This window comes from Pteropus alecto, unplaced genomic scaffold (assembly GCF_000325575.1).
Source record: "Pteropus alecto unplaced genomic scaffold, ASM32557v1 scaffold8, whole genome shotgun sequence".
NCBI classification, from domain to species: domain Eukaryota; kingdom Metazoa; phylum Chordata; class Mammalia; order Chiroptera; family Pteropodidae; genus Pteropus; species Pteropus alecto.
Window position 1 is genome coordinate 22,699,880 of NW_006494609.1, and position 22,223 is coordinate 22,722,102.

Sequence of the window (22,223 nt, forward strand, 5' to 3'; positions counted from 1 at the left end):
ACGCCCCCCAGGCCGGAGCCCCGGGATGCCCCTTCCGGGTCGCGGGGAGGAGGAGGGTACCCCTGTCTTGCCGTCACCCACAACAATGGGATGGCTTTGTCTGCTGGGCCTCAAGATGGCCGAGTTGGGTGGAGACAGCGTCTCCCGGGCTGAGCGCGGGCGGAGGCCGCATCCCGGCCTCCAGTGTCACATGAGCTTTTCGGTTTCGATTTGTGTCCAGGCCAGGCCGACCCCGGGAGGGATGTGTCAGGGGCAAACCCGCGGAGCCGTGGGCAGCCCGAGTTCTGGCCCTTCCGTCGTCGGCGAAGGAGGAGGTCCAGGCTGTCGGAGCCGGGGGAGCCGGCTGGCATCTCAGCCCCTGCCCTGTGCGGACCCAGAGGCCCAGCCCCCAGGGTGACAGGGCTGCGAGCTGGGCATCACCTCTGGGTCGATGCGGGCACGCAGGCCCAGCGCTTGGGCCTCGCGGCGTCCATGCCGAGTGGGTGTATCTCCGTTTCACACGCGAGGAAACCGAGGCTCGGTGGGAGTGAGCCAAGGTCACCAGCTAATCCTCGTCCTTAGAGTAGACTCGACAGCTCAGTTTCCAGTCCACTGCTTGTTCTCGCTAACCGTCACTTCTTTTTGTGTAATGCTTAGATGATCATAATGATGACCCTGTGATACCTGAGTCTATTTTACAGATTTCAAAAAGAGAGAGACTCAGGTTAGACACCTAGTGGGGGGGAGAGAGCAAAAGGTCCCCTCAAATGGTGACCTCCCAAAAGCAAGGCTAGCTTCGCTTTGACAGTGCAGCTTGCCTTCGGGGAGGGTATCCCGCTGACTCTTGGTAGCCGATGGTGAGCAAATTTGGCAGCGCAGGGATGGGCGTGGCACCTCGGCCCTTTGGGAGCCCAGGGATGATGTTCAAGTACATTTTAACGTTTGTCCCAAGAGATTGTGCATTGTCTGAAAATATTCCCCACCAAGCTTCTTATAATCTCAAAAAGCTGTGTCCTTCTGTCAATAAGAGAACCTACCTGTGTGTCTCACAGGAACACACACTTGTTTGTTTTTGATAATTTGTTTCTTTGAAAGGCTAGTCTTACTTAGGAGATGCTTCATTGTAGCCTCTGTTTCCGCTGCAGGGTTGGAGGGTCAGAAAGTGTGAAAGAATTTTTTTTCTTAGATCCACATAGAATGTTAAAGCAAGTAAGCCACTTGGGCTTATTTAGGGTATTAACGTATTAATGTTGTTTGGGATTTTCTGTTATGTTTGGGTTTATGTTTTCCCGAGTGGAAACCCACTAGTGTTTTTGGGTTTTTTTTAAATACATTTAATTCATCTACTCTTTTTCAAAAAGTATACAGTCATGGTAGACATTTTAAAGTGTACAGATAAAATTAAAATCACCTGGGATTCATCGACCCAGATATAACCACTGTCAGCATTTTGGCTTCTGTCTTTCTGGTTGTTTTTCAATGAATACATATCATTTTATTAAAATATATTTTAATCTGTATTAAGTTATTGGATTTTAAGTAGTTTGACCTTGGCTAATTCTTGATCTTATTTTCATTGCACAATTTATGTACAGAAATCAGTGACTTCTACCTTGAGTTTCAGTTGCTTTTTATGGAAAATATTTATAAATTTGTCCTTTGCTTCTAGAGTGCTCATCAGTAATTCACTTTTTTCAAACGTCTTAGAATTGCACTTTGCTAAGGTTATCGGGCAGACCCTGTTTCTGTAGTGTGCTCTCTGGTGCGATCGCTCACCTCTGTTTTCTCAATGCGCACATTTTCATCTTTCAGCGAAGTGAGTACCCAGGCATCCAAATCTCAGCTCCATAATGACTTGCACTTTTGTATGTTGACTAAGGAATGAGACTGTCTAAAATTGAAATCCTACCTCATTCCTGCATTTATAAAAATCCTCAAAGTATTTCTAGTAATTCAACCTGTCTGTAATTTATTTTTCACTTACAAAAATCTAAAGAAAGACTATGTGATCCCATCAGCCTTATTAGCATCCTGGCTGCCCCAGCATAATTAAGATAGAAGTACAGACCAGGTTGCTTGGCAGGAGGGCTTTCTTGGTGGTTTTTGTGAGTTAGCATTGGCATTTGTACATTTAAGCAAAAGATGAGCATCTAGTAGTAACTACAGTGAAAAGGTACTATGTTGAAAAAGTAGGCTTGCGTTATAACATGAAAAACAACTCTGAATTATCTAAACTGAGTGAAGACCACCAAAAACAATTAAATCATAATTTAATGAATGAGCAATTCTTTTCATTTTATTCCTCTCTTTTTCTGGAAAGAATTTTCCAAACACTTGTAATTGCATACAGAAGCATTTTTTTTTTATATGAGGATCTATATACATATGTTTAAACTACCCCAGCTGTCAACTGTTGTTGTTGTTAAAGTACAGCGTTCCTTAAAATGTAAAACGAAGGTTGTGAATGTAACGGTTTATCTTGATAGCGAAGAACTGGAGAGTTGGTGGGCAGGGGATGTGAAATTGTAGCTCCTCATTTTAAAAAGGGAAATCTCCCTTCTCTAATTGTTTTCTTCATCGTCTGCTTCTAACATTGTGACCAGATAGGGGCTCATTACTTACTTCATAGGCATTTTATAGTGTTAACGATGTTTTGTAGGACTTTTCGCTGAAGTGCGTTCTTGTTTGTATTTTATCCCCATGAGAGGTTGGGTGGTGAAGGTGGGAACAGGTAACGGATGCTCCAGTTTGCAGCTGGTGGAACTGGCAGTTCCGGGACCTGTCTGTGCACTCCAGCTCGTTAGCGACCAGGCTGGGCTCTGGTGCTGTAGGTTTTGTTTTTTCACATTTAAGTAAAAAACTTTAAGTTAGAACTTTGAGACTGAAAATAGTGTCTGCCCTTAGTCAATACTTAGCCGTAGGCTTAGAATTCTAGTTTTTCTTGAGCTATATAATTTAGGTTTGTTTGTTTGTTTTTGCCTCCTTTATTAGAGCAGAGATGGCTAGGGACTGGAATCTTAAAGAAAGCTAGTGCTTTTTACAGTACTCAACTTCGTGGAGATATAACAGTATGGAAAGTTTTATGGGGAAATTTTTTTGGTAGATTTTTAAAAATTATATTTTCAGAGGATTTACTTTCCCTAAAAGACTATAAGAAATGTAGTAGATTACATAATGTGAATTATAATGTAGATTATAAAATGTAGTAGATTATAAACAAATATTGTAGTGACCAAACAATATTTGTTTCTGGCCTTTGCTTGGCCCCCCCCCAAATGGTTGATAAAATGGTTAGTAAGTTAACAGGAAGAATTTTCTATGACACCGTACTGTCTTGTCACGCTAGGCCAGGAGTCCATCCACCTGGGTTCTTACTGTCCTATGCTGTCACACTGTAGGAAGGGTCCTAAACCCTTTATGGGACAAACCAGTCTACAGCAAGATCAGTCTGAATGTGCAGTGTAGCATAGTAAATGAAGCGTATGTACAGCAAAGGAAAACAGTCATCACTTCTTCCTAAAAAGTAAAGCTGGATGGAAATTCCGTGTCAGCATCTAGAGTCTCAGGGTGAGGGCTGCAGAGAGATCGTCCGGCCCCCTCTGTCGTGAGTGAAGAAACTGAAACTCAGGACTTTAAGATCCAGTTGGGGAAAAGATGTTTTAAGGAGGATTCTGAAACCAGGAAACTAAACTTCTCAACTTCTTGGTTTCCATTAAAATAAGACTGTTGGTTTTATCTCATATCAATTATTTCTTTTGAATTAGTACGAGCCTTAAAAAAAATATTAAATTTTAAGTCCCTTAGACATTAATAAGTTATCAGTTTTTTAGTTATCTAATCCTCTCTTTTTCCGGAAATATCAAGGTAAACCCCAGTTTTACATTATGTACAAGTATTATGTGGGGTCTAGTCCTCCCTTCACATTTCTAACGATATTACGAATGCAAGTCTGCAGTTTACAGAAGTCACAGCCCCGCAGAAGAGGACGAAAGGGTGGACGTTGAGGTGACAAGGGAAAGGGGGCCACCAAAGCAACCACCGAAGGAAAAGGGGGGACGGGGCGGATAGCGATCCGCGAGAATCGTGCGGTGCTGGCCTGGTTTTGATTTTAAAAGGAGAAGATGGAAGGTAGAGAACCAGGAGCAGGTGATATGGGGCGGATAGCGGTCCGCTAGAATCGTGTGGTGCTGGCCTGGTTTTGATTTTAAAAGGAAAAGAAGATGGAAGGTAGAGAACCAGGAGCAGGTGATGAGCGATTTGGTAGTGTGTGGGAGCCAAAGGGAATGACCGGCCTCGTTCGCAGGATGGAGAAGAGGGTTGCCCTGCCCTGGGAGAAAGTCGGGAGGGCGGTGCGAATGAGGGAATGGCCGCGGGGCAGGGAGCCGGGCAGCCTCGCCTGGTCCTTTACCCGTTTGCTTTCTCCCTGTCCAGTGCCTGTTCGCCAGCCTGGGGAAACATCCCCGGCCTACCTAGGAGAGGCGGTATGAGCCCTAAGCTAATCGAACATGCATCTTTTTCTGTTTCATTAAATAAGGCACATTGCTCACCTAATCTACAATGTAATGATACAAATCCCTCGTAGATTGAAACAAACCAGTCCTTCAGTAGACGTATACTGTGCTAAATGACACTTGGAACAGCTCTTGAAATTCAATAAACTCTCAGGAGTTAGCCAAAGAAATGTCCACAGGTTGCTGCGGTGGGTCTCAGTATGTGCAGCACAGGAACTCAGGAGGCGGGCCCAGCACTTTCTGTCTTGCTACTTCCGTTCTGACTGAACAAGCTTGATCCGTTGTGTGTTAACCAGTAACTTTAGCAATATTAGGAAACTGATCCAGGCTTACTGAAGGAGATGTTACCTGATAAAACATGCGGTGTGTTTGTTCATGATTTCTTCTACATAGCGGGATTAATAGCCTCTTTGTTACTAAGAATTAACCATCAAGTGTCTTTCCTCCTCTGAACGATGTTTAATGTGTCTGCAGAAGTAGATTGTCAAATTGTTATTTGGAAGATGTAATCATTGGCAGAGTGGCAAAAAGTTTAAATTATTTGATAGCAGTTTATAAAACAATGTCATAAGCTCTTAATAGGGGAGTCAGACATGCTCAGACCTCATTTGATGTCTGTATTTCTGGGGAGTAAACATTTACAAAATGAATCCAAAATGTATTCTGTGACCGATTAGTAATGGCTTCCATTAATTATTGTCATCCAGAGACGTTAGAGTTTCACAGCGCGTGGAGAATACCTGCTTGCCTGTCCTCGTCTGAGGATGATGTCATCGGGTGTGCCTTGCTGGGCCCCAGCAGCGCTGTGCTGCATTGCGGTGTTCCTCCCGTGTGGGGCTGGGCGGCCACAGAGCCATGACTCATGGCTTGGCGGGCTGCCCAGTTCCTTTAACCCTGTTTGCATTAGGAAGTGCAAGCAACGTGGTTAGATGCTACATCCAATCGATGTGATTTTATTTGTAGATGACGAATCTTTATCTGGGAGGAAGAAATGATTTGAAGTTAACATACCATATCTTTGGTTATGTCACTAATTTCCTTTGATGATTATAGAATGATACTTTTACTTTCTGTATATTGTTTGGGTGTTATTTTGATGATGTATTTTAAATAAATTAGAGGACTATTATGCAAAGTTCGGAAAACTGAGCGACAAAATATTTCACAATGCTACCACCTTGACTGCTGTTTTAGTTTGGGGGTATTTCCGTACACTCTCTGTCCATGTGCTCGCATTTTACAGATGGCAGTTATGTGTGTGGTTGGCTTCAGGCACTGTGATTTAGCTCACCTTGTGGTATCCATATCTCAGGAGTTACAAAACTCAGTTGATTTGTTTAGTCAGTTTTTTGTTTTGTTTTTTAGTCATAATTTTTAAACAGCTTGTAAGTACCTGGCATGCTAGAATGTTCTACCACCCCTCCCTTACTAAAACTATACCCAAAACAATATTTTGGAAGAGTTATTGTCTTGTTGAATTTTGTGTTTGTCTCATCTTAAAACTAATGAAGCAGAAAACTTTTGCTCATACCCTCCACCCTCAGATTTCCAAGTTTTTGCACTTAAAAAATCCGTATGGACGACCTAATTTAACACCCTACCCCCTCCTCAGCTGCCCATTTTACATCTCATGAATCTGAAGCCCAGAAGAAGAAAAGTGACTTTCCCAAGATCACTGAGCTAAGTCTATTGCCTTGGCTATTATGACTTAAAGTGAAGGTGAACCATACGTATATCATGTTAAATTAATCCTTAGTGATTTTCGCTAACAGATATTCTTTCTATGTCATATGTCACTGCAAAGATAATTCGACCAGAGCATTCAGGCAGCTAGCGGATTAGTGCTAGATTTGGATTGTTTCCCATTCTTACACACTTTTAATTTTTCAGTTTTAATTTTCAGCTACTTAGGAATTTTGTCCACATGCATATTGAGCTATCTCACTATGAAATCCAGTAAGCTTTTTAGGATGACTCCTGTGCGAGATGTTTGGTCCGGCAGGATCCCTGCTCTCCAGGAGCCCACAGCGGGGGAGGAAGATGCCTCCATTAGTCGACTCCAGAGCGGGCTCTGAAAAGCCCATAGGAGCCGAGGAAGGCTGGGCGAAGCCTCTCAGTGACCCTGGCGGTGTTTCTTGATAGCAGTCTTCTTGGTGGGAGTTTGCCCCAGGGGGCCTAGGTGAGGGAGGGTCCTCTATGTACTGGTGAGGACCCTGGGTTTGGAGTCACAGACTTATGAATTCTCACTCTGTCCCTTTCCAGCTATGCCTTTGAGGGCAATTAACTTACATTCCCTACTTGGAAAACCAGGTAGTAACAGTCACGCCAGCCCCCCTCGCCCCCATAGGGTTGTCACGAGGGTTAAAGATATGACATACCTAAAGTGCTTAGTAAAATACGTGGCCCAGAGTAAGTGCTGAATAAACCACGGGGAGGTGGGTGGAGGTAAATTCCGTGCTTGGAGCCCAGTGGTCGAGACCCCCAGAGTGGGGCCGAGGGGTGGGGCAGAGCCAGCCGTGAGGAGCAGCACCCGCACCACCCGGCTGCGCCTGGCTCATCTTTCCAACAATCCAGGCGCGCCAGTGTCGCCCCGAGTTACAGACGAGGAAACGGAGGTGCAGAGAAGTTAACCTTGCCCAAGATCGTGCAGCAAAGAAGTGCCTGGGTCAGGAGTCAGAAAAAGTGGGTAGGGAAGAGTAATAGGTAAAGACCAGTCACGTAAGGGCTTGAATGTCTGGTTGGGGTAGGCGAGGCTAATCGTTCTGTAAGCACTTGATTTATTAAAAATTGGAAATGTTGACAGGAATTTGATATATTTATTATGATTTGTAGAGGATGTCGGTGATGAAGGAGAAGAAGAAAAAGAATTCATTTCCTATAACATCAACATAGACATTCATTATGGAGTCAAGTCCAACAGGTGAGTAATGTAAACACACCGTGATCTTGCGTTCTGAACTTGTGAGAATTCAGTGTCAGAGCTCATTGACTCTAGACGAAGACAGTAAGAAACACTCAAAAGATTTCTGCTCTATAAATTCAGTATCTTATCTTTGATTTCATGTATCAAATTAAGAGAATTTCGAAGTCAACATAAACTCTAAAATATTTTTGCTTTAATTGCCATGTTATGGCACCCATTTTGGATATGATCATAATATACTTAACATATCTAATACTCAGATTGTATCTGAATTTTCATAATTATAAATAACTCAGTAAATAACTAGTAATCATTCTTAAGTACAGGTATGACTCTTTTTGGTTAAATCGCTAAAAGTTGCATTACAGGTTCAAGTGGAACACATCATTAAAGTTTTTAAAATGTGTTACTAGATTTCCACCTTCTAGAAATGTTATGTCCATTTATACTCCAATAGGCATATATAAATTTAAATATCTAAATGTTATAATTGATTGTGTGTTGGCATTTAAAACTTTTTATTTTGAATAATTTCAACTCTTCTAAGGGGATTGCATGAATAGTACACAGATACCAGTCGTTCACATTTGCGTTACCGGTTTTTTCCTGAACCATCTGAGAGTTGGTTTAGACCAGCTGCCCCCTTTTCCACTAAACACTTCAGGGTGTTTCCTAAGGAGAGGGACGCTCTTGTTCATGCCTCAGTACGCTCGTCACATTTAGGGGGTGTAACGCTGGTGTGGTACCATTCTCATACTCAGATCGTCTCAGAAATGCTCCTGACCATAATTCTCCCATGATCCAGAATTCAATTCTGTGTCCGCATTTTTGTGTCTTTCATGGCACTGACATTTTTGATAAGTACAGACCAGTGGTTTTATGGAACTTTCCTCAGTTTGGCTTGTCTGATGTTTCTCCATGATTAGACTTAGGTTGTATATTTTGGGCAGGAATTTTGTTGTGACCTTGTTCCTTCTCAGTGTGTCAGGAAGCTTCACTGACTTTTTAGAATAATATAAAGTATAAATTATCGGTCTGGGGACTGAAAATTCAAATATTCATCTTCTTAAAGCTATCAATTCAACTACCTTTAAGCACCTGTTCTGTGTAAGGTATGGCAGTGGGTATGTAAAAAAAATAAAAGCCAGTTCCTGTCCCCAAGAAGCCCATGGTCTTTGGGGAGTAAGGATGGTAGGTAGGTACACAGCTAACTGTGATACTTGACAGAATCTTAGAGGTGCAGACTACCGTGAAACGTGGAGATTGGAGAGATTGCTTCTCACTGGGAGAGGCCCCATGGAAGAAGTGATGCCAGAACTGGGTTTTGAGGGTTACTTGGAATTTTAGCAGGTGAATATAGATTTCTTAAAGATACTAAAGCACACGACACATTTAGAGAACGGGACATCTAGCTTAAGCTGTGACTTGCAGGGGAAAGGGGTGCATGGCAGCAGATGAAGCCGGAAGCTTGGTTTAGGCCAGGCCGCGGTGAGCCTGGGATGCCCGCTTGTCACTTTAACCTGTGGGCGACTTTTGTTTACTCAAGTTTAATGTGTGACTTAGTGCCATAAATTGAATGATACAAATCAGTATAAAATCAGGCTTAAGTACATCATGGCTTGTGACTTGCAGTTGCTAAGAAAGTTAGTTTTCGCGAGGTCAAGATTATGAACTTAACCCATATCTGAGACAAATTAGCTTTACCTGGTTTCATGGGCACATGCTATAACCGTAACCTCGATTTATTAGTTTTCACATAAGTCAGTAAAGAAAGATAAGCAATATATTTCACTATTGGAAAAGCAACAATTTAGTCTATTCTTAATATAATTTTTAAATTAAAATTCATATGAATTTTTAATTTGTATGCAACACAAAGCTACAGTTATTAAGACTGAAGGAGATTTTTTGTTCTAATTTCTTCTCTTGCTTGCTTTCAGCTTGGCGTTCATTAAACGTACTCCGGTAATAGATGCAGACAAACCAGTGTCTTCCCAGCTCCGAGTTCTCACGCTCAGTGAAGACTCGCCATATGAAACCTTGCATTCTTTCATTAGCAATGCGGTGGCTCCTTTTTTTAAGTCCTACATCAGAGAGTCTGGCAAAGCAGACAGGTAAAACCATTTTTCCTTTACTGGTTGGAATCATGTTTCACTTAGTGTTCTTATGACACTGGGGAACGTAAAATTCAGGAATCAGGAGGGTAAAGCCAACAAGCCGAGAACATATAAATTTATTGCATTAATAAAGTGTACATTATTAATGTTTAGCAGACCTAAAGTAAGGGCATCTCTTTGGAGACTAATAGTGCACTAACTTTTGAGTTTTCCTATCTTTTTAGGGATGGTGATAAAATGGCTCCTTCGGTTGAAAAAAAGATCGCAGAACTTGAAATGGGGCTCCTTCACCTGCAACAAAATATTGAAATTCCAGAGATCAGCCTGCCAATTCATCCGATTATTACAAATGTGGCAAAACAGTGTTATGAACGTGGAGAAAAGCCGAAAGTTACAGACTTTGGAGATAAGGTTGAAGACCCAACTTTTCTCAATCAGCTACAGTCTGGAGTTAACCGCTGGATTCGAGAAATTCAGAAAGTAAGAGCAGAGATTGAAAGCACTGTGTAAAATGCTGCACTCATTGATACCTGTGAGAACACTGGTCCGAGATTTTGTCAGTGTGGTAAATAAATTCTGCGGTGACCGCTGGCCCTGCCTGCCCTTGGGGATGCTCAGCGGAGGCCTGACGTGGGCCAGGGGCTGTGTGAGATGTTTACATACTCGCCTGACGGCGATCCTCCTGGCCGTCTCACACCTTTGATCTCAAGTTAAACCACTTACAAGTTACAGGGAAAGAAATCTATTTGAAACATAAAAATTAAATTGTAATGCATGTGTTTAGTTCATGATACTTTTTTATCTTTGTTTAACTAGTGAATACCCTTGAATGTTACTTTTTCTATAAAGGTGACCAAACTGGATCGAGATCCTGCCTCGGGAACCGCCTTACAGGAAATTAGTTTTTGGCTCAACTTGGAACGTGCATTATACCGCATACAGGAGAAGCGAGAGAGCCCAGAAGTTCTCCTCACTCTGGATATCTTGAAACATGGCAAGCGTTTCCACGCCACCGTCAGTTTCGACACCGACACGGGTAATAAACGAGAGCTAATGATCTGCCCCTGCTGCGGTCTTGCTGATCGTTTCCGACTGATAGACGCGCCGTCTTTCCTGTCTCCACTCTTGCACCTCGTCTCGTCCTCCCCCAGTTCTAAGTGACGCGATGACTTTCGCACACACCCCCCTTTCCGTCCAGGGCTTTTGAGAGCACGGCCAGTCTCTAGGCCCGAGCAGAGAGCCTTGGGAGCTTCCCTCCTGCCCCCCAGTCACTGGGCTCCCTGAGTAGGCTGCGTTTTTTTCATATGAAGTCAGCTGTGCTTCCGACAGTCCAGACAGGAAGATGGTTTACATTAAGCAGAAGTTCTTTGCCCTCAGGGCCATGCGAGGAGAGCTGGTCAGTACTTTCTCTTCCTCCTTTCGCCTGCCCCTCCTGTACTCTGCCTTTCTCCCTGTTCCGAAAAGTGCTCGGGGGAATACAGTTTCCTGCGTGGGCAGCAGTGCGGGCGGTGCTGCCGCCTTGCACACAGCAGACGCACGGATGTTGGGACGCCCGGGCACGGTTAGCGCTCGGTGCAACTGCATGCCTGCAGGGCGTGTCGGGACTGGCAGGCACCGAGCAGGCGACGCAGTGGCTTTCGTGTTCTTTTCCTTCCCTGCCAAAAAGGCGCCCACATTTTAAACGCAGAGGAATTCCAGGTAGAAATCGGCCCTTACACTGACCACACTGTGCACATTGCCTGGGCATCACTAATGTCGGAAAGTACAGCTTTTTATGGAATTTTTTTTGTAATACCTCTGAAGCCTTTATATTTCTTAATACTTTTTTTTTTTTTTTTTTATCTTATGCCTGAGGAAGTCAAAAAATAGCCTAGGACCCAGGTGCTTCTGTGATTCTCTGTCTATAACACACCTAACTGGAGCCATGGGTATAATTTAAATTTCAGTGTTTTTACAATAAAATTAGTATTATTACAATAAAGCTCTGGTTTTTCTAAACTTAATTATTAGTAGAACATTTACATAATATAGAAAGCAAAAACAGGTGAAATTTGAGGATGCCACCCACAGCCTTCAGGATATGTATGTGTTGACTGATATTCTTTAAAAAGCAAAAATGAGACCACACTAGTATCATCCTGTTAATAACATGGCTTTGTTTACAACTATCAAACAATTTGTATCACTACATCTTTTACAGCATCAAAATGTTCCATCGTGAGGATACGTTTTAGTTTATTTACTCAGTATTAAGCCTGTGTGGAATATCCTTTTAGTTGTGTTACTTTTTAATTCAGGTAAAATTGACATATAACATGCTATCATAGTTGTATTACTCTGTATGAAAACCCTTAACTGTTTCTCTGTTAATCTAGGGCTAAAACAGGCTTTGGAAACTGTGAATGACTACAATCCTCTGATGAAAGATTTTCCTCTGAACGACCTGCTGTCTGCCACTGAACTGGACAAAATAAGGCAGGCACTTGTGGCAATTTTCACCCATTTACGAAAGATCCGCAACACCAAGTATCCTATTCAGAGGGCCCTGCGCCTGGTGGAGGCCATCTCAAGAGACTTGAGTTCACAGTTACTCAAAGTGCTGGGCACCAGGAAACTGATGCATGTTGCTTATGAAGAATTTGAAAAAGTAAGTTTCAGTCTATCAGAAATTCAGCCTCAGGGCGTTGAGACGAAACTGCTTTAATAATAAACTTCCTTTCTTAAATTACATCCTAGGTTATGGTTGCGTGCTTTGAAGTGTTTCAGACTTGGGATGATGAATACGAGAAACTGCAGGTGTTGCTGAGAGACATTGTCAAAAGGAAAAGGGAAGAAAATCTGAAGATGGTTTGGCGAATCAACCCTGCCCACAGGAAGCTTCAGGCTCGCCTGGACCAGATGAGAAAGTTCAGGCGCCAGCACGAACAGCTGAGAGCTGTCATCGTCAGGGTCCTGAGGCCACAGGTGCGGTTCCATTCCGAAAATTCGTACACGTGTTGTCTTACTAACGCCCTCTTTTCAGAAGTGGAATTAACTACCTGTCTCTCTTGCTCCGTTGAGAGCGTCTGTAGCTCCGTTCCCATCTTGGCACTCTCATCTTTAAGATCTGGTGACTGTGTTATATTGCTGCAGGCCCGATCTTTAACGTTATCCCTCCGTTCCTTCCCACTCGCAAACTGCATGGACCCTGGAGCCAGACTTCCTAGGTTTTAATGGTCATTCCCCGTTTAACTAGCTGTGTGCCTTAGGCACAGCATTTATCTTTTTCTCCAGATTCCTCATCTGTAAAATGTGGATAATAATCGCATGTGCCTGAGAGTGAAAGAATGCTTTTCTTCACTATTCACCTTCCTATTTTCTTCACTAGTGCTTTTCTTCCCTTAAAAAAAATCCAGTCCAGAAATATAAGGTGGATTGAGATATGTAGGTAGAGGAATTGATAAATGGGTAGACATATGATAAAGCCAATATATAGCAAATGTTAATTAGCTGAATGCTAATGCAGGCCCTAGGTGGGGATATAGGTGTTGGGTCTATAATTCTTTCGACCCTCCTATAGTTTGAAAATTTTGTAATAAAATGTTGGGAGGACATGCAGTCTAGAAATGATGCCACCTAGTAAGCGTCACTCACTGATGGGGTGCCAGCTGCTCGGGGTTGTGTCATTGTTAGTCGTGAATCCTCGGCACCGTGTACCCGGGGCGCGCTAACGTGTGTGTGCGTGTGTGGGGTTGGTCTTTACTCTCACGCTCCATTTCACAGGTGAGAGTTCCGAGACCAGCGCTGATTCCGTCTGGCCTGTGGCTTCTTAATCCCTTTTGCCACGTACCTCTTACATATCATTTTCCTAAAGAGCGTTTTTTAAAGAGCGTTTTGAGTGTGTATATGTATATTTTTTAGTAAAGTTGAAATTTGTTATTACTTTTTTCTGGCTTTATTGAAATAGGTAATCAGTTGCTAAGAGCACTGTATATTCTTTTTGTTTGTAGATCTTGTGGTGCACATCCTGCATGCACATGTTCTTAGCACGTTTTTACTGGAGTGTTCAGTCCATTCACTTAGTGTAGTCATTGACGTGAATGGATCCAGATCTGCCATTTCCCGTTTATTTTCCACTGTCCTCATTTTTGTTCATTTCTCCAGCTCCCTTCCTTTGTGTTATTTTTAGTATATTATTTTAATCCCTTTATAGACTTGTAGCTGTATTTCTCTGAATTTTATTTTTAGCAATTACTCTTTGGGTTACAATATGCACCTTTAATTTACCATGACGTCTTCAGTAGTGACCTCCAGTGGCACGTAAGAGCCTCACACCAGCATGGCTGTTTCCTCCTGCCCGGTTCACACGCGGCCGGGGGAATAACGCTGTTCGTGGCGTGAGTGGGGCGTCCTTATTTACCGGAAACCCAGCAGTGCTGTGTTTAAGTTTTGTTTTAGTCATGCACATTTTAGGAAAATTAGGAGAAGAAAAGAATAATATACATAATAGCTTACAGTTGTCCACGTAGTTACATTTTCCAGTTCTCTTCATTCCTTCCTGTGGATCTGAGTTAGTGTCTTGTCTTTTCCCTATAGCCCGAAGGAGTTCCTATGTTATTTCTTGTTCCAAAGGTCTGCCAGCAACGGACTCACTTTTTTTTTTTTTTTCCAGGAACAATACTTCATTTCCACATTTGAGGGGTAGTTTCACTGGGTGTAGAACTCTTGGCTGACAACACATTGCAAATCTCCTGGGTTTTCACCTGGCAGGGCTCCCCGGGTCTCCTCCTGGGTGTAATGACTAGCTCGGCCCTTCTCAGGCTCTCTCATTTTCAGAATTTACCCTTTAAGTTTATTGCTGTTCTGCTCCTACCAGCAAAGCTGCAGGTTTCCCTGCCTGAGCTGAGGGATGTGAGTGCCTCCGGGCAGGAAGGCACTCGGCTCGCTGTCCTCGCCTGAGGTGGTAGCGCTTTGTCATTTGTAAACATGTCTCAAGTTGTTAGTTCTTTCCCATCATCCTGAAGTGGATGTTTTCTGTCATTTTGTCCAGTTTTTGTCCTCACGCTACCATTACCAAAAATCCTTAGACTATTTTACGTCCGTAAAATGAAATCGAGAGGTTTAAAGAAACAGTTACTAACAATTTTGAAATTGTGGTCCTAATAATCCATGCACTCCTCCACGAACACACAAAGTAGTAAGGCCCACTTAGCGACAGGCCCGATACCATAATTTTGAAGTAGCGATGGGCATAAACAAGCTCTCAGGGTACATGCAGCTATAATGCAATGGGGAGGTGTTCTTGGTGACAAAGTCAAGCAACTGCGAACAATTGTGATTGTCGCATATGTTCATAATTGTAGGAAATGTTAATTTTTAGTTTGGGGTAGTAAAAATAATGGTTTTAATTTCCTCCAAATAAATTCACAGAGTGCCTGTCATTCGCGGCATCTGTGGACCCCCGCTTAGCTCTGTGATTCTGTGGGAGCGTGTGCAAGTCCAGCCCTTCCCGTGGGAAAAGCTGTGTTTTTCTGCCCCTCTTCAAGAGGACCGAGCAGAGGCCGCTAGTGTCACCAAAGCCCTTTATCAGGCCCCCTGCTGTGCCCTTGCCCATGGGTTATAATTTAAGGTTTTAAAAATCAAAAAGGAAGACTATTTACAGTGGATACTGAGTTTGTGGGTGGCACTCCCGTGAATTACTGAGCTTTCCAATGCAGTTTTTGATGCTGCCAAGCATTGAAAAGGGAAGTACCTAAAACCCAGGTATAACCCATGTTAATTTAACTTCTCAAGCAAAGGAACAACATTGGCAGAAGACTCATTTTGTGTCGAGTTAAAGTACACTCTAGTGTTGTATTTGGCTTTGTCGAGTTGTGGTTATAAAACGTTCAAACAAAGGCCGAAAACCTTTGTAAGCCGAACGGCACATTTGTGTGGCACATCCCGTCCACTGGTGGACAACAAAACACAAGTCTCCATTCGGTAACCTCTTGTTACGAACCCTCTCTTTTAGGTCACGGCGGTTGCACAGCAGAATCAGGGAGAGGTGCCTGAACCCCAGGATATGAAAGTAGCTGAGGTTCTCTTCGATGCCGCCGACGCGAATGCCATCGAGGAGGTGAACCTCGCCTACGAGAACGTCAAGGAGGTGGACGGGCTGGATGTCTCCAAAGAAGGCACGGAGGCGTGGGAGGCTGCGATGAAGCGGTACGACGAGAGGATCGACAGGGTGGAGACGCGCATCACGGCCCGCCTCCGCGACCAGCTGGGCACGGCCAAGAACGCCAACGAGATGTTCAGGATCTTCTCCCGGTTCAACGCGCTGTTCGTCCGGCCTCACATCCGCGGGGCCATCCGGGAATACCAGACCCAGCTCATCCAGCGCGTGAAGGACGACATCGAGTCCCTTCATGACAAGTTCAAAGTCCAGTACCCACAAAGCCAGGCGTGCAAGATGAGCCACGTGCGTGACCTCCCGCCCGTGTCGGGCTCCATCATCTGGGCCAAGCAGATCGATAGGCAGCTGACAGCCTACATGAAGCGCGTGGAGGACGTGCTGGGCAAGGGCTGGGAGAACCACGTGGAGGGGCAGAAGCTGAAGCAGGACGGTGACAGTTTCCGCATGAAGCTCAACACCCAGGAGATATTCGATGACTGGGCCCGGAAGGTGCAGCAGCGGAACCTGGGCGTCTCGGGGCGCATCTTCACCATTGAAAGCACTCGGGTTCGGGGCCGATCCGGAAATGTCCTCAAGCTCAAGGTCAACTTCCTCCCCGAGATCATTACGCTTTCGAAAGAAGTTCGAAACCTCAAATGGCTTGGTTTCCGAGTCCCACTGGCGATTGTGAACAAGGCCCATCAAGCAAACCAGCTTTACCCGTTCGCCATCTCCCTGATCGAGAGCGTCCGCACGTACGAGCGGACCTGCGAGAAGGTGGAGGAGCGAAACACCATCTCCCTGCTGGTGGCGGGCCTGAAAAAGGAGGTGCAGGCCCTGATCGCGGAGGGCATTGCCCTGGTGTGGGAATCCTACAAACTCGACCCGTACGTGCAGCGCCTGGCAGAGACTGTCTTCAACTTCCAAGAGAAGGTGGGTTCCCAGAACCCTCGTGGCTCAGGGCGAACCGCGCCTGGTGACACGCACTCAGCACGTAGCTCTCCCGCAGGAGGCGTGTGATCAGTCGGTAGAGAGCGAGGCCACGCGAGCTGGAAGGGAGGAGCCGTCTCGCGCACTGGGCTCTGGATAGGACCGGGGCTCCAGGGAGGCCGTTAATAACACCCCGCGTTTAGAAACCAGCGGAGAGGGGACGGTCACAGGGGTCTGACATGACAGGGCGGGAGCTTTAGTGCTGAAGGAGCTGGCCGATAGGGCCGGGGCTCCAGGGAGGCCATTAATAACACCCCGCATTTAGAAACTAGTGGAGAGGGGACGGTCACAGGGGTCTGACAGGGCGGGAGCTTTAGTGCTGAAGGAGCTGGCCGGGCGACGTGGCTCCAGGACTGCAGCTGGGGCGCCTGCTGTCGACCCACCCCAGACCCGGACGTCCTCCCTCGGCCGCAGTGCAGTCGGACAGTGTCAGGCCGGCCGGCTCTCAGGGACAGAGAGGGCGCTGGTGACCAGCGCACGTTTCGTTTCCTGCTCCCGGCTTCCCAGTCAGAGGTCACCCCTCTCGTGAGCTGGAGGGAGTGAGGGGGGAAGCGGGTTGTCCCATACATTTCCCCTCCCTGTCACCCCAACAAATAGGATTAGCCGTTTATGGAAGAACCTCTCTGCTTCGAGCATTTGTTAATTAATGGAGAAGGATGTGCATAAAACTTAAGGGACGGAGTGAGTGGGCGTTTTAAATATTCAATATCCCTTCCTTTAGGTGGATGATCTGCTGATCATTGAAGAAAAAATAGACCTGGAAGTCCGTTCCTTAGAAACCTGCATGTATGACCATAAGACTTTCTCAGAGATCCTGAACAGAGTCCAGAAGGCCGTGGACGACTTGAACCTTCACTCCTACTCCAATTTGCCCATCTGGGTCAACAAGCTCGATATGGAGGTGAGGCCTGGGGCTCGGTGGTGGTGTTTTGCATTTTTCTACTGTCAGTGTAGGCGCGGATCCTGCTTCATAAGCTTATTAGGTTGTCGTTAAAAAGCATTTTTCTATAGACATTGTCAGCGGTAGTCTAGTTTTCTCTTCAGAAATCTCATTTAACCAACGATAACTGAACTGTGATGCTGGCAATACGCGGTCTGTTCCAAGTTGGCGGAGTGAGCTGTGAGGGCGGAGACAGTGCTCTTTATTTCCTGGGCATGTGTCCACCTCCACTTGCCATTCCCTGCTCCTCTGACAGTTTATGTTGTCCTTCCTGGCCCTCCCCGCCAGGCATCCTTCTCTGATAGCTCTGTCCCGCTCCACCACTCAATTTTAAAAAATACCCAACAACAAGTACCTCTTAGAGGTGTGCGTGAGGGTGTGTCAGAGAGAAGCATCCTTGCCACCCCAGGTGGCTGCCTGGGGGGTGGGGGGCGCAGGGTGCACATCAGGGAGCACATCCCTGGGGAGGCTCAGGAGAGAGGATATTTCATGGCCGAGGTCGCTCTGTGGACAGGTGGTAGTTGGTGAGTTCCAAAGCTGTGTGTGGTTCACAGGTTTTCTCTTTCTTTCCCTTTTAAAATGGATAAATGAATTGCAGTGCAGCCACACAGTGGGACACTGACAGTGAATGCTAACAGACCCAACTCTCTTGAATCCACTGAAAGTCCACGGTTTTTCTCACAGCTTTCCCAGGATGCCTGTATGGCCCACAGCAGACTCTTCACAAAGATATACGGATGTCCTATGTGTAGGAAATTTACTTGTCTCCTTCTAGATCAGAGAGAAGACTCTGTTCTTTACTTGTTAAAATGGCCACTATGTGTGGTGACGGATGTTAACTGGACTTTTTGTGGCAATCGTTTTGTAGTCTATACAAATATCAAGTCATTGTGTTGTACCTGAAACTAACATACTGTCAGTTGTACCTCAATACAAAGAAAAAAAAATAATTGAATCTCCAAATCTACTTTCTAGTTTTATCTCTGAGGCTGCCAGGGAAATGCTTTTCTTTTGTAAATTTTCTGTTGTATTAAACAAATATCAAGACCATAACTGCATCTGCTCTGTGAGCTAACTTTTGGAAGAATCGCTGTCCTACAATACTACTTTCTCTGTAGATTGAAAGAATATTGGGCGTTCGCCTACAAGCCGGCCTGAGAGCCTGGACCCAGGTGCTTCTTGGACAAGCTGAAGATAAAGCAGAAGTGGACATGGACACAGACGCGCCACAAGTTAGTCACAAGCCTGGTGGAGAGCCGAAGATCAAAGTGAGTATTTCCCATGGCGTCTGATTTGCACGTGAGTAAACTTCTCCCCTCAATACCAGTGAAAACACCGCTTCACGGCGGAGAAACCTGACAGGCACCTCACCCAGGTGACCCCGGGCTGCAGCGCCCGGGGCGTTGCATGGGGACCGTGTGCGGTACGGTCGTCCTCCCCAGATCCCCCAGCCTCGTCCTGGCCGCGAGATAAACATCAGACAGACCCAGATCGAGGGCCAGTACTCTCCCAGAGTGTCAAGGTCACGAGGGAAAGGCGAGGAAGAACAGAAATGTCACATACTGGAGAGGAGAACCGAGCTGCGACGGCTGACTGCGAGCTCGGGTTCCGGGTTAGCTCCTGCGGAGTCCGCCCACACCCGTGTCGTAGTTAGTAGTGTTGCATCGGCGGTAACGTCTCAGTCGTGGTGGTTATGCCATGTTACGTGCTCACATGAGCGGAGGCTGGTGAAAGGGATGTGGGAGCTCTTCGTGGTCTCTTCGTAACTCTCCTATAAGTCAAATTATTTCAAAAGCAAGTTTCTAAAAGTGCAAAATAAATTCACCCTGGAAAAAGTTCTCTTATTTCTAAGCCTTTGTGCAAGAAATCATTTCAAAGAGTGAACGTAATCTACAAGCGAAAGTTCAGACTGTGACACTAGAATGTCACTGTTTTCACAAAAATCTAAACCGAGGGCTCATGGGAGAGTGCAGTAATAGCACAGCGGCCACACACTGGACTGCAGCCTTTGTCCCCAAGCCACCTGTTTCCCATTTGTGCGTAGAACGGGTCAGCCAGAGCCTAGCAAGCTTTCTGGAAGTTTTTGTTAGTTGGAATAGGCCCTGTCCCTGACGTGGGCATGGCTGTAAAGGTGTCCACGCTGCAGTAATTCATCAGCCCTGCGTTTGCTGTGTGTAGTTTACCGTGCTTGTGCTGTATTTATCACTAAAAAATTCTCGCAAAACAGAAGCCTGACAGAACTGCAGGTAAACACTTTGATCTGGGAGAAACATTTGGCTTTTTTTCCTACCCAGACTTTACTTTCTCTTTTTTTTTCTCTTAATGCTTGAAAATGTTTTCATTTTTGAATATTAGAGATACTTATCCCCAGGGCATACTCTTTAAAATACCGAGGTCACCAGGCACGTCACATCAGGTGGTACTTCGTTGCTCATCCAAGCCAGGGGACTCCAGGGGACCCTAAGCGATGCCTGTCCTCCGGCTTTTAACAGTTAGGGGAGGGCCGCAGACCACAGTCGTGGCATCACAGAGACCGTGTCTAGTGGAAATGATGGCCTCGTGGTGCAGACTGAAGCAATTTAATAATTTAAAGTCAACGTTCTGCACCAAAAGCATTTTTTTGAAATAAATTGCTGAGCAAGATGTGAAATCTTTCTTTTACAGAACGTGGTGCATGAGCTAAGAATAACCAATCAGGTCATCTATCTGAACCCACCAATCGAAGAGTGCAGGTACAAGCTGTATCAGGAAATGTTCGCTTGGAAGATGATCGTGCTGTCTCTCCCCAGGATCCAGAGTCAGAGGTACCAGGTGAGCCTTCGGGAGCCTTGCGGCCAGGCCTCCCCTAGGGCTCTGTGACACCCCCTCTCCCCTAAGCCTCTGAGTAAAGCCCTCGATGTGCCGTTTCAGACCCCCAGACTCCAGGCTTAGCATTCTAAGGGAAAGCTGGCAGAAGCTTTATGCACCTGACACTCTTTTCCCATTAGTTACTTTTCTAAATAGTTGTGTTTGCAGCCCTGGTCTCAGTCGTCTCTTAGGAATGAATTCCCTCCATTCATTCCTCTGAGAGTTTTAAGTCCTGCTGCTTTTTTCCTCCCACGTTTAATTATGGAAATTTGCAAACGTTCACAAAGGTAGCAGGAATCAGATGAGTTCGTATCGCCGCACTTCGTTTATCCACATGGGGCTGATTGTTTCATTTCTGTTCCCCTCCACACCCCACCGCATTTTTGTGAAGCAAATCTTACATATAGCACATTCTTAGTACTGTACTTCCAGAGCCAAAGGAAAGCTCTGGGCCGTGTTATTCCAGGCGGACCCGTGGTTTTCAGACGCGCGGACCCGCGACCTCTGCCGGCACAGCTCTTCCAGAGTGGCGGTCCCGCTACGAAGCCCGTCCCGTTCTTAACTTTGAACATAAACTCGGTTCTGTTCAGCTTTTTCTGAGGTAGCAACTGCCCATGGGCTTGCGGTCTCGGCGGCGCTTGGCCCAGGCCCTGGCGGTGACCCCTAACTGGAATGGAGCCGCGAGTGGTTCCTGCCCCTCGGGGAGTCTGCCGTGTTCAGGATGTTTCTTGTCATATTTCTTCTGCTTTTAACCAGCCATGTTCCTCTTTCCATTTTTCTCTGGTTTATCCCCACACTTAATGCGCTGAGCCTCCCTCTTCGTCCCCCACCCCCGCTGTGCTCCGTGGCCTCGCTGCCACTCAGCACCTGTCCCCCTTCCTCTGATCTTTCCTGTCCCCGTCCCCCTCAGACCATCTAACTCTCTGCTCGCCTTGGTGGCGAAGCTGCAGTTGCACGGCTGCTCCGCCAGGACCGTGTGCTCGGTGTCCACAGGCTCCACCCTGCTGGTGTGTGGCCTCTCGGCCCTGGGCAGACGTCAGCTGCAGGATTTGATGGGCTGTGTGTGCTCCCTCCTCCTCGCTACACCTTCCTCGCTTGGCGTGCCTGCTTCGTTTTTGCCTCCCACCTCGCGGGCCAGTCTTTTTGACCAGGTCCTCTCGTGCACCCCTTCCTCCTGGCCTCTCGATGTCCAGTGCCCGCCCCACCCCCGTGCGCCGCGTGCCATCCGGTCTGTCGGTTTCCAGCTCCGCTGTGAGCCGACAGCTCGTGTTCACATCTCCAGCCTGGCCTCACCTCGCGCTCCAGCCCGTCTCTCAGCCGCCTCCTGGCATCTCCTCGTGACGGTCTGAGAGACGCCGCAAACTGAACGTGTCTCTCCAGTCCCCCTTCCTCAAGGTGGCTCCCCGCTGGTCTTCCTCCCCCGCCCCTTCAGCCCACTCGGGCCCAAAATCATGGCGTCATCCTTGACTTCCATTGTCTCTGTCCTCAAACTCACCGTAATTTCTTACCACGTCCACTGCTAGGTACCATCGTCCCGCACTTGGATCATTAAAAATCTCTCCTGACTTGTCTCTCTGTCTGCGTTGTCCCCTAAAGTCTGTTTTTAATACAGGAGCCAGAACAAGTCTTAAATTGTATGTCGACTCTGCCACTGCTCTTTGGGCCTGTTACTGGCTTCCTGTCCCACTCAGCATCAGAGCCCCGTCCCGCACTGGCTTGCTGGGCCCCTCTCGAGAGCCTGCTTGTTGCTTCTCTGACTGCAGCTCTTGCTTCTCCCCTC

At 46.1% G+C, this 22,223-nt stretch overlaps 1 protein-coding gene across 1 annotated transcript in view; it reads left to right on the top strand.

Moving 5' to 3' along the window:
* The window catches only part of DYNC1H1 (dynein cytoplasmic 1 heavy chain 1), a 66,587-nt gene that overhangs the window by 1,992 nt on the left and 42,372 nt on the right, over positions 1–22,223 (top strand). The window contains 10 exon segments of the mRNA XM_025042127.1: positions 7,323–7,410; positions 9,354–9,527; positions 9,755–10,010; positions 10,380–10,566; positions 11,906–12,177; positions 12,267–12,494; positions 15,523–16,599; positions 17,378–17,557; positions 18,715–18,864; positions 20,261–20,407. Of these exon segments, the coding sequence (XP_024897895.1) occupies positions 7,323–7,410; positions 9,354–9,527; positions 9,755–10,010; positions 10,380–10,566; positions 11,906–12,177; positions 12,267–12,494; positions 15,523–16,599; positions 17,378–17,557; positions 18,715–18,864; positions 20,261–20,407 (2,759 nt within the window).